The sequence below is a fragment of the Scyliorhinus torazame genome, chromosome 7, assembly GCF_047496885.1.
Source record: "Scyliorhinus torazame isolate Kashiwa2021f chromosome 7, sScyTor2.1, whole genome shotgun sequence".
Lineage (NCBI taxonomy): Eukaryota > Metazoa > Chordata > Chondrichthyes > Carcharhiniformes > Scyliorhinidae > Scyliorhinus > Scyliorhinus torazame.
In genome coordinates, this window is record NC_092713.1 from 253,515,613 (window position 1) to 253,528,911 (window position 13,299).

The window sequence follows — 13,299 nt, forward strand, 5'->3', positions numbered from 1 at the left end:
GGGGGAGGGGTGGAATGCTACAAAGATCCAGTAGTCAGACAGCCTCTACAAGCAACGAAGAAAAAGAAAGTTATTCTTATTTACCCCTACCTAAAATGTTAATGTGACTTTTCCCTTCACATGCTAATGGTCCTGTTGTGCATTTCTAGATACAAAGAAATTTTATATAGAAGTTAACCATTTCTCAGTTTACAAAAACTGTCCAGTCAGCATTCAATCAAAAATGCTAGTTCATGTAAATTTGAAGTCCAATGTGTCTACTATATAATGCCGATCTACAGCTGCTGCTTCATTCAGTATTCCTGCTTTGCAGCCTGTGCCATTATATACAAAAATATGCAGCATTACATTTTTGTGCACTAAACTACACATGCTACTTTTAGATGACTCATCCAAACAACTAGAAGACGCTGGCTATCAACCCTGCATGGCTCTCATCATACAATTGGAAAATAGGAATTGCACTCAAGTGCAGGCTTATAATCTTACCAGTCTTTTGTCCTACTTATTTTACCAAAAGTGCACCATGGAATTTGCCTGTTCCCTAAGCAGCAAACCAAGAGATTGTTTCAGGAAAAAAACTAGCAAAATAGTACACCAGAAAGTGTATGGCATACTAGTGTAGATTCAGAAATGTAGCACAAAACTATCAGCTTTAACAAAAAGAAAGAAATCAAACGATTAATTCAAATGTGTACGATGAGACATTCTTAAAAAACAGACACAGAACTGTTAAGCAGAAGGAGACATACTTTAGGAACCTATTAAGCAAAAGTTTCATGTTAAAATAGATCCAATCAGAACATCATACCATGTGAAACAAAACATGGTATCCTGCTGCTTAAGTGTGGCCTTGACGCATTAACACTATTTAATCTAAGTTCTGTAAAGTGACCTCTAGGGGAGTTGAGCTGATGATTTTAGGTTGGACCCTTAGTTTTGGTGCTAAATAATCAGGCTGTCTTCTCTGAAATCCAGTACTGATAGGCAAAAATCACCTGCAACTAAATATCAGGAAGACCAAAGTCGTTGCCATTGATCCCAGCTACAAACTCTGTTCCCGATCTACTGACTATTCCTCTCCATGGTAACAGTCGGATTTATGAACCAGACTGTGTGCAACCTTGCTGTCATATTTCGGCCACATATTGGCACCGTCACCAACAGCGCCTATTCCTACCTCTGTAGCATCGTTGGACTTTACTTTTGCCAGTGTGATTACTGCCGAAACCTCATCTGCGCCTTTGTCACCTCAAGAATAGACTATTCTGACACACTTATGGTCAGCTACCCACATTCTACCCTCCACACACCAGAGGTCATCCAAAACTCTTGTGGCTTGTATCCTCCTTCACGCCAAGTTCTCTTCGTCAATATCACCCGTTGCTTGCTGACTTACATTGAGGCATTACTTGATCGGTAGCCAATTTTAAAATTTGCATCCTCCTTTCACAGTAACCGCCCCATGGCCTCGCCCCACTTCTAGAATCTTCTCCAGCCCACAACCCTCAAGAGATATTTATGCTCAGCTAATTCTGGTTTCTTGGGCATTCCTGATTTTAATTGCTCCACCTACTTAGGCCCCAAGCTCTGTAAATACCTCTTTGCTCCATTAAGATGCTCTTTAAAACCTATCCATTTGATCATATTTTGGCCAGCTGACCTAATAACCTTGTGTGACTCACGGACAAATTTTGTTTTATAACCCTCTTGCAAAGGACCTTGGGGAGCTTTTATACATTCAAGGCTTTACATAAATACTAGTTGCTCTTGTTGTTTCTGGAAAGGCCAATTAAGAGCCTGAAGACGTTGGAGATCTGAAATTTTACATTTCTGGGGTTCTCAAAATTGCACATGACAATTTTTTTACATTCTAAAAAAAAGTGCAGCTTTTAAGTGTAATGTTAAACCAGTGACAAAGCCAGCGTACAACAAATATATTTCCAGAAGAATTGAGAAATTTTCATACTGGGGACAAAGTAGGCTGGGGAGAAGGGAAATTGCCTCAATTGGAATCTGCTTTTTCCACTGGTTGGTTTTTTGATAGCAGGCGACAGACACCAACTGCTGTTTTCAAACAAGTTATTTCAGCAGCGTAGTTATACAAGAGCATACCCATCAGTTGTTGCTGCTCGCTTTAATGTAGCTCATTTCTTTCAGTCTGGTTCTAATTAACTCAACTTTGATCAGTTGGGTCATACAGACGCTACAGCATATCTGATCTATTTGGCTAACATATTTTAAATGGTGATCCCATGACCAGAAATGTATCTCTTTCAATTATGCATCTCAATAGTTCAGTACCAACTATGAACAGGGTCCAATTGTTATGTTATTCCTTGTTGGGAAACCAGTAATTTTTCAATTTAAACAAATATTGTCCAATCAAGTTTGACTGCTCGACCAAACATTTCTGCTTTGGGAACAATTGGCAATCTGGATGCAAATGGTGCTGGTTGAAACTTTTTGCTTCAAGTTTCTGCTCAAATTTGTCTGCATATTTAATGTAAAATCTTCTATGAATTTGTGCAATTGGACAGTCTTTTAGAATGTAATTTTTAAAAATTTGCACAAAATATATTTGTTGATATACTTTATGGTAACCTGATGCAGCTTTATTAACCGTAGGTTTCTCGTACAAAATAAACAATTTAGTCAATCATTTGAGTAACCCAATCTTAAATAACTAAAAGCAGCTTTAAAAACTATCAGAACCACTTACTTAACATTGAGAACATGCTCCATCGTGTTGTGTGGTACTACAGCCATGTTAAATGGGATAGATTTCGAACAGATCCAGACTTGGCAACCATGAGGTCCTCTGAGCCAACAACAGCAATTGGACTCAACCACAATCTGTAACCTCATGGACAACACATCCCCCATTCTACCATTACCACCAAGCTAGCGAATCAACCCTTGTTCAGCGAGTGCAAGAGGACATAACAGAAGCAGCACTCAGCATCGACCTGGCAAAGCTACAACACAGGGCTACTTGCATGTCAAACAGCATAAGGAGCATGTGATGGACAGAGGTAAGCAAGTCCACAACCAGAGATCAGATTGAATCTTTGCACTCTTGCCACATCCAGTCAGGAATGGCAGTGGATCAATAAACAACTGGGGGAGGCGGCTCCACAAACATTCCCATCCTCAATGGTGAGGAAGCCAGCACATCAGTGCAAAAGATGAGGCTGAAGCTTTTACAACAATCTGTAGCCAGAAGTGCCGAGTGGATGATCCATTTTGGCCTCCTTTGGAGGTCCCCAGCATCACAGATGCCAGTCTTTGGTCAATTTGACGAATGCCACGTGATATCAAGAAACAGCTGAAGGCACTGGATACTGCAACGGTTATGAGTCCTGACAACATTCCGTCAATGGTACTGAAGACTTGCACTCCAGAGCTTGATGCACCCCTAGCCAACCAGTTCCAGTACAGGTACAACACTGACATTTACCCAGCAACGTGGAAAAAATGCCCACAAAAAGCAGGACAAATCCAATCCAGCCAATTACCACTCCACCAGTCTCCCCTCGATCATCATCAGTGATGGAAAGGGACATCGACAGTGCTATCAATTGACACTTGCTTCGCAATAACTTACTTAACTACGCTCAGTTTGGGTTCCACCAGGGTAACTCAACTCCTGACCTCATTGCAGGTTTGGTTCAAATATGGACAAGAGAGCTGAACCCCAAAGAGTGAGGCAAGGGCAGCTTGGTAGCATAGTGGTTAGCACAGTTGCTTCACAGCTCCAGGGTCCCAGGTTCGATTCCCGGCTGGGTCACTGTCTGTGCGGAGTCTGCACGTTCTTCCCGTGTTTGCGTGGGTTTCCTCCGGGTGCTCCGGTTTCCTCCCACAGTCCAATGATGTGCGGGTTAGGTGGATTGGTCATGCTAAATTGCCCTCGTGTCCCAAGAGGTTAAGTGGGGGTGACGGGGACAGGGTAGACACGTGGGCTTGAGTAGGGTGCTCTTTGTAAGGGCCATTGCAGACTCGATGGGCCGAATAGCCTATTTCTGCACAGTAGATTCTATGACTGCCTTTGACATCAAGGCTGCATTTGACAGAGTGTGGCATCAAGGGGCCCTAGAAAAACTGGGGTCAATGGGAATCAGAGGAGAAACTCCATTGGTTGGAGTCATATCTAATGCAAATGAAGATATGATGTGGAGATGCTGGTGTTGGACTGGGATGAGCACAGTAAGAAGTCTTACAACACCAGGTTAAAGTCCAACAGGTATGTTTCGATGTCACTAGCTTTCGGAGCGCTGCTCCTTCCTCAGGTGAATGACGAGGTATGTTCCAGAAACATATATATAGACAGATTCAAAGATGCCAGACAATGCTTGGAATGCGAGTATTAGCAGGTGATTAAATCTTTACAGATCCAGAGATGGGGTAACCCCAGGTTAAAGAGGTGTGAATTGTGTCAAGTCAGGACAGTTGGTAGGATTTCGCAGGCCTGATGGTGGGGGATGAATGTAAGGTGACATGAATCCCAGGTCCCGGTTGAGGCCGCACTCATGTGTGCGGAACTTGGCTATAAGCTTCTGCTCGGCGATTCTGCATTGTCGCGCGTCCTGAAGGCCACCTTGGAGAACGCTTACCCGGAGATCAGAGGCTGAATGCCCTTGACTGCTGAAGTGTTCCCCGACTGGAAGGGAACAAATGAAGATAGTTATGGTTATTCAAGGTCAGTCAAATCGGTTCCAAGAGTTCCTCACGGTAGTGTCCTAGGCCTAACCATCATTAGCTGCTTCATCAATGGCCTTCCTTCCATAAGGACGGAAGTGGGGATGTTCACTAATGATTGCATAATGTTCAGCACCATTTGCGACTCCTCAGATAAGGAAGCAGTGCATGTTGAAATACAGCAAGATCTAGGAATAGCCAGGCTTGGGCTGACAAGTAACATTCATGCCACACAAGTGCCAGGAAAAGATCATCGCCAACAAGAGAGAATTTAACCATCGCCCCTTACCATTGTTGAATCAACATCCTGGAGGTTGCCCTTGACAAAAAATTGAACTGAACTAGCCATATAAATACTGTGGCTACATGAGCAGGTCAGAAGCTAGGAATCCTGCAGTGAATAACTAGCGACCTGACTCCACAAAGCCTGTGCACAACCTACATGGCACAAGCCAGGAAGGAGTGTGTTGGTATACTGTCCAGTTGCCTGGATGATTGCAGATCCAACAACACTCGAGAAGTTGACACCATCCAGGACGAAGCAGCCCACTTGATTGGCATCCCATCCACCAACATTCACTCCCTCCACCACTGATGCACCACAGCAGCAGTGAGTACCATCTACAATATGCAGTGTACAAACTTACCAAGTCTCCTTCAACAGCTCCTCCTAAACCCATGACTACTATCATCAAAAGGACAAGGACAGCAAGTACACCACCCCAAATCTCCCCTCTAAAGCCATTTACCATTCTGACTTGGAAATATACCACCGCAGCTTCATTGTTGCTGGGTCAAAATCCCAGAATCTTTCCCCAACAGTACTTTGGGTGTAGTTACGCCACATGGACTTCAGAAATACGAGAAGGCAGCTCACCACCACCTTCTCAAGGACAATTAGGGATGGGCAATAAATGCTGGTTTCGCCAGCGAAGCTCACATACATTCAGTGTTCAGTGTCTTAATAAATTAAGTATTGCAAAGCAATTGAAGTGTGCAATTATGGTTTTAAAAGTTTATTTAGCAACCTGCTTGGAGGTCCGCAAGTGCAATCAGCAGAACTGCCAATGGTGATGAGTACCCAATTCATTTTTTCCAATTAAGGGGCAGTTTAGTGGCAATCCACCTAGCCTGCACATCTTTGGGTTGTGGTGGTGAGACCCACGCAAACACGGGGAGAATGTGCAAACTCCACACGGACAGTGACCCAGGGCAGGATTGAACCCGGGTCCCCAGCTCCGTGAGGCAGCAGTGCTAACGACTGCAACACCGTGCCGCCCTTGATGACGTATATCTAATGGTATAATCAGCTTTGAGCTTTAGGTTGCATTGCAACGCAGCGTTTTTTAAACTAGCACAAAAGATTGCAGAAATTAGATTTGCATACGATAGGAGTATGCTCAAACGTTTGCAATCTTTTTACCAGTTTGGTTGAACTGCGTTGAGAAATCAGCGCAACTTTGAAGAAACTCCTGTCCATTATAACCACAAGCCATAGAAAAGGCAGAGTGGAGGTTTAAGAGAATAAAAGCAAGAGTTAAAGTCTATAGTTATATAAATTAGGTACTAAGATTACCACCCACCCCCCCCGCCCAACCCCCGATTTCCCATTGATACAGAAAATACTAGAAGGTGGAGTCTCATTTTTCAGATTGATGAAAGGTTGTTTGTATAACAGTAAAGCAGTAAAACAGTGAATGATTTTTTTCTGGATGGTAGATTGTAACAAAGGGGAATAAACTCAGTATAACTAGAATATTGAACGAGAAAGTTAGAAATCTTTTAATATGAGCATTACAGCATGAATAGTTTGTTTCAAGCATGCGTTTAAAAAGATGGCAGTATAATTTTTAAAAATTAGGATATACATTAGAATCACAACATGCAGAAGGAGGCCATTCGGCCATCAAATCTGTATTGACACTCTGAAAGAGCACCCGACCGAGGCCCGTGCCCCCACCCTATCTCCGTAACTCAGTAACCCCACCTAACCCGATAGACACTAAGGGGCAATTTAGCATGGCCAATCCACCTAACCTGCATATCTTTGGACTGTGGGAGGAAACCGGAGCACCTGGAGGAAACCCACACGGTGACCCAAGGCTGGAACTGAACCCAGGTCCCTGACACTGTGAGGCACAAGTGCTAACCACTGTGCCGTCCTAGAAAAGAAAAAACGTGAAACAGACTAGGGTTGCTACCTGTAGTTAGCAAGCATTAAAACTAATGGCTTCTGTGCATTAACTTCTATGACTATTTCATTTCCTCCAACAACCCCTCCCTGTTCATTGAAACTAGGCTATTTGAGTACAGTTATGAGGTTAAAATATTTATTTTCTTTCCATTAAAATAATAACTTACTTTTCAGTCTTATAGAATATTGCACAGCCATCTACATGCTTCCGGTCAGATTCAGACATCGTCCTGGCTCTGGATTTGGGGCTGAAGAAACCATCATAGCCATGTTCTTTAAGTTCAACCAGGAAAAAAGCGAAGTATTGTTCAGTTTCAACTTCCTGCACAAACATTAAAGCATAATTCAATAGGCATTCAAGTGACGAGATTTGTTAGTAATCCTACCACAACTGTGTCCAGGTGTAGGACAGTAATCATAAATTGTACAGGTACAACTTCACAGTAACTTCCTCAGATATGGTATAATTGTGAGCATGCACTTCTAGCTTCTATTGATCAACGCCAGTATATTAAAGATTTGGCACAACATCATGAACGGGAATATCACCTGTACATTTTTTGTTTTTTTAAAAAGAGGTTTTGTAAGCATTGCATCACGTTAGCTTGCACATTGAATGGCTATGAATTCTTAAAATTATTTGCAAAGAACTCCTTAAGCAAGATAATCTGAGTGACAAAGAGACTCACCTGAAGACTTATTATGTCTGCATTGCAGTTCAAGATTTCTTGCATTATAGATTTTTTCCTATATTCCCAATTCAGTGCCCATGATGGACAGTACCCATATAGCTGTCGTGTGGCATATTTGTCACATAGTACGTTGTAGCACATGACAGAAAACAACACTGTAAAACAATATTGTGTTTTTAAAAAATGATTCAACAAATCTAATGACGGCTCAGTAATTAATAAATAATACTCAAATTTGTGCCAACACTAGGAGTGCACCTAAAAGTCATGTGCTTCTGCTAGTCAGTTCTCATATTCATCTGGAACCAAGACCTACCACCAAACTAACTTAATGGCTTACATTCCAAGTGAAAACAGAAGCCCGAAAACCTGATTTACATTTAATCACAATACAAACTGAACTCCAATTGGAGGTATAGAACCCATTCTTCGACACCCCACTCCCATTCCATTTTGCAGACAAAGTTTGTGCAAAGCTTTCTATCTCACTTATTTTACATTTCTTGAATTAGTTTCAAGAGGATGGGATTGGTTCACCATACTTACCTTCAATAATAACATAGGAACATGAGAAATAAATGTATGAGTCGTCTAACGAGTCCTTTGAGCTCATGGCCAACCTCATCTCCACTTCCCTGCTCAATCTCCATATCCCTCAATTCCCAGAGTCCAAAAATCCAATGATTACAGTCCTGGACATCAACAATGACTGACCATCCACAATGACTGACCATCCACAGCCCTCTGGGGTAGCTAATATCAAAGATCCACAACCCTCCAAGTGAAGAAACCTCTCATCGCAATCATCTAAAATGGTTATCCCTATATTCTGAGACTACACCACCTAGCTTCAGACTTGCCAACCAAAACAAACTCCTCAAGCTAATGGGGCTAAAGGTAGTCAAGTCTCCTGGCATTGATAGAACGCACCCCAGGGTACTAAACGAGGTGGTGGGGGAAATAGCAAATAGCCTCGTGGTAATTTACCAAAATTCGCTGGACTCTGGGGCGATTCCGGCAGATTGGAAAAGAGCAAATGTGATGCCACTGTTTAAAAAAAAAAAGAGGTAGACAAAAGGCAGGTAACTATAGGTCGGTTAGCTTAACTTCTGTAGTGGGGAAAATGCTTGAATCTATCGTAAAGGAAGAAATAGCGAGACATGTGGATAGAAATTGTCCCATTGGGTTCATGAAATGTAGGTCATGTTTGACTAATTTAGCGAAGATCTTTGAGGACATTACGAGCGAAATGGACAATGGTGAACGGGAACTGGTGTGTCTGGATTTCAAGAAGGCATTCGACAAGGTGCCGCTCAAAAGGCTGCTGCATAAGAATAATGCCTATGGCGTTACGGGCAATGTATTAGCATGGATAGAGAATTGGTTAACTGACAGAAAACAAAGAATGGTGATAAATGGGTGTTTTTCTGGTTGGCGATCAGTGGCTAGTGGTGTGCCTCAGAGATCAGTGTTGGGTTTGCAATTGTTCACAATTTACATGGATGATCCGGAGTTGGGGGCCAAGTGTAATGTGTCAAAGTTCGCATATGACACTAAGATGAGTGGGAGAGCCAAGTGTGCACAGGATACGGAAAGTCTGCAGAGGGATAGGATCTGACAGATGGAGTTCAATGTTGATAAATGGGAGATCATTCATTTTGGGAGGAATAACAACAAAATGGATTATTATTTAAATGGTAAAAAATTGCAGCATGCTGCTATGCAGAGGGATCTGGGTGTCAGTGTGCATGAATCACAAAATGTTGGTCTGCAGGTGCAGCAAGTAATTAAGAGGGCAAATAGAATTTTGTCCTTCATTGCCAGTGGGATGAAATTTAAAAGCAGGGAGGTTATGTTGAAGCTGTACAGGGTGTTGGTGAGGCCACACCTGGAGTAGTGTGTACAGTTTTGGTCTTACTTGAGAAAGGATGCACTGGCACTGGAGGGTGCGCAGAGGAGATTCACTAGGTTGATTCTGGAATTGAGAGTATTAGTTTATGAGGAGAGACTAAGCAGATTGGGACTATACTCATTGGAATTTAGAAGAATGAGGGAGGATGTTATAGAAACTTATAAAATTATAAAGGGAATAGATAGAATAGAAGCAGAGAGGTTGTTTCCACTGGCGGGCGAAAGTAGAACTAGGGGGCAAAGCCTCAAAACAATGGGGAGCAGATTTAGGACTGAGTTGAGGAGGAACTTCTTCACCCAAAGGGTTGTGATTCGGTGAAATTCCCTGCCCAGCGAAACAGTTGAGGCTATCTCGTTAAATGTTTTAAGGCAAAGATAGATAGATTTTTGAACAGTAAAGGAACAAAGACTACGGTGAGCAGGTGGATAAGTGGAGCTGAGTCCATAAAAAGATCAGCCATGATCTTATCGAATGGCAGAGGAGGCTTGAGGGGCCAGATGGACAACTCCTGCTCCTAGTTCTTATGTACCCTATCAAGCCCTCTCAGAATCTTGGGTTTCAATGAGATCACCCTCATTCTTGTAAACTTCACAGATTAGCTTTTGTACTCAATCACTCCTCTTAGGACAGCATTCTCATTCCAGGAATCTCTCACAAATCTTCATTGCAACTCTCTAAAGACAAGTATATCCTTCCTTAGGTAGAGACCAAACCTGTAGAATTGTCGTCTCACCGAAGACCTGTACAGTTGCAGTAAAACGTCCTTGTTCTTGTCCTCCAATGCATTCCTAATTGTTTACATTTACCGTATGTTAATATCCTGTATTTCTTGTGCAAGGGCAACCAAATCCGTCGGAACACCAACATTTAAGTTTCTCACCATTTTAAAAAGTATGAATACTCATATTTCCCCATTGTTACGACACCCTGGACTAGGGCACAGTCAATTCCAGCGCCCCTTGACCCAGAGTCACAACACAATTTTAATTAACCAATAAAACACACACACACGACAACAAACACAGAAGGGAAGAGAGGGGTGAAACTAAGAAGTAAATGGAAAAAGAGTATATTTTCAGATGATTGTTTTTAAGCATACGTCTTCAAATCAGGCTTTCAGGTTGAGGTCTCAATTTCCAGTCTGTGATGGTTTTCACTGTAGATTCATTCAGGTCTCTGCAGTTTCAGAAATACAGCAGCTATGAGAGAGAAAGAGCGAACCAGGGACCGAGTGGGCAAGGGCAAGGAGAGAGGCAGAGCGCGAGGCCGGGGGGGGAGACAGAGGGAGTGCAAGGCGGGGAGAGAGAGGGAGCACGAGCCAAGGGGAAAGAGAGAGGGACCGGAGGCAGAGGGAGAGGGACCGGAGGCAGGGGGAGAGAGAGGGAGCGCGAGGCGTGGCGAGAGAGGGAGCGCGAGGCGGGGGGAGAGAGGGAGCGCGAGGCGGGGGGAGAGAGGGAGCGCGAGGCGGGGGGAGAGAGGGAGCGCGAGGCGGGGGGAGAGAGAGGGAATGCAAGGCGGGCGAGAGAGAGAACGCGAGGCGGGGGGAGAGAGGGAGCGCAAGGCGGGGAGAGAGGTAGCGCCAGGAGCGGAGAGAGAGGGAGCGTGAGGCGGGGGAAAGAGGAAGCGCGAGGCCAGGAGAGAGAGAGAGAGCACGAGGCGGGGGGAGAGAGAGAGCGCTTGACAGGGATAACAGCAAAAAATAAAGAAAGGGGTAATAAAGGAACAGGAAGGTCCCTTAGATCATATTGTACTCCATCTACCATTTCCTTGTCTGTTCACTTAACCTATCTGTATCATTTTGCAGATTCCTCACAGCTTACTATTCCACCTAACTTGACATCAGAAAACTGGGATACATTACACACAAGTTCCATCATCCAAGTCATCAATATGGACTATATGGCTGAGGCCAAAGCACCCAATTGCAACAGCCTGCCACTTTGAAAACGATAAGTTTATTCCTACTCTTGTCCCCTTTCACCAATCTTCCATCCATGTGAACCTGTTACCACAATGCCGCAAGGTCATATCGTCTGCAACATTACGTGGCACTTTTATTGCTCATCTTTTGAAAATCCAAATATATCATATCCACTGGTTCCCCTTTATCTACCCGGTTAGCTATATGCTCAAAGTAAACTTGAATAGATTTAGTAAACACACTTCACTTTCACAAAACCTTGTTGACTCTGCCTAATTAAACTATGATTTTCTAAGTCTCCTGCTCCCACTTCCTCATTAACGAATTGCCGCATTATCCTGATAACTGATGTCAGACCTGTAGTTCCCCATATTCTCTTCCCCCCCCCTTTCATGAGTAGCAACGTTTGCTACCTTCCAATTGATTGGGACTATTCAAAAAGTTAGGGAATTTTGGAAGATCAAAACCATTGCATCCACCATTACTGTAGCAACCCCTTTTAGAACTCAAGTAGGCCACCAGGTCCCAGGGATTTGTCGATGTTCAGTTCTATTAATTTCTTTAATATGAAACAACTTCAGCTTCTACCCTTTCATTAACCACATCAATCCCCACTATTTCTGGTACGTGTTTTTGTCTTCCTCATTATAATTTTCTCCTGTTTCACTGCCTCGAAAGGGAGCAAATTTACTTTTGCTACCTTTTTCCCACCCCCACAAGAAAGAAAAATACCTGTGCGGGTTACAATTTGCTTTTATATTTTTGGCTACTCTGCTCTCATATTCTATTTACTCTATCAATTTAAATTTTCTGCTTTATTATTCCTCCTGCCCATATAGACACCCTCATATTTTTCCACATCTTAATCCCACCTGCCAAAGTTTTGCCCACTCAATCCATCAACATCCCTTTGCAGACTGTGTCCCCCTCTCGACTTGCTTTCCTACCTATCTTTGCATGGTCAGTACAATACACTTAGCCCTTCATCCAAGACATTGGAAATAGTTAAGGCTCCAGCATTGATTCCTGTGGCTCTCACTAATTAGTTTGCCAACCTGAAATTATACAGTTATCCGGACTGTGTTTCCTGCTAGTTAGCTAATCCTCTGTCCATGCTGATGTATTACTCACAAAACCATGAACTCTTATCTTGTACTGTAACCTTTTATGTGGCAACTTATTGGATGACTTTTAGAAATTCAAATATACTTCTAGTGGTTCCCCTTTATCCACCCAGCTTGTTGCATCCTCAAATCACTTTCTTGACATAGTCATTTGGTAGTAAGAACTTGATTATTGTTGAAAAATACATTGTTGAAGCTTTTCATCTTGTACTCATCAGGCCAATTCGTAAGAATATCAAATGTAAAGAGAACAACAATTCATACTGCATGAGGAAAGTATTGATTGGTTGCCATTCACTTGCCAACCAACTGTAGCAAGTCTTGCTACAACGTTACAGAAGATCGATGGATTCCACTTGCCAAACAGCACTCTCTTCTCATGAATAAAATGTTGTTCCCATTACATTTGGTATTATTGTAAATTATCCTGTTTAGTGCACGATGGAAAGATGGGTCGTTTGTTTTCTTGTTATGGCACTCTGGGCTAACAAGCGATCAATTTCAGCCCCACAGGCCCCGGAGTCCCAATGCAAGTGAATTAACCAATAATTTGTATAACGTTTCCGAGATCTTTGGGCCTTGACTGCTCCAATGACTTACAGGCACCTGATTTCTATGTGAAACAACAACCGTTTATTTATAACATCAGTAGAGGTAAGGTGTGCAATAATTACACTAGAATAATGGCTAGCTAATTTATTACTACCCTGCCCCCCTTTTACCATCCCACCCTCACACAAGACATACACATGTAGACG

The 13,299-nt window shown here is 42.8% G+C and overlaps 1 protein-coding gene across 5 annotated transcripts in view; it reads right to left on the reverse strand.

Annotated features, from left to right (window-relative positions):
- LOC140426958 (CCR4-NOT transcription complex subunit 6) overlaps positions 1–13,299 on the reverse strand; it is a 164,570-nt gene that overhangs the window by 45,841 nt on the left and 105,430 nt on the right. For all 5 annotated transcript variants that reach the window (XM_072512270.1, XM_072512272.1, XM_072512273.1 and 2 more), the window contains exons 7-8: positions 7,582–7,739; positions 7,060–7,214 (exon numbers count right to left, since the gene is read on the reverse strand). In XM_072512270.1, coding sequence (XP_072368371.1) covers positions 7,060–7,214; positions 7,582–7,739 — 313 coding nt within the window. The remainder of the gene's footprint in view (positions 1–7,059; positions 7,215–7,581; positions 7,740–13,299) is intronic.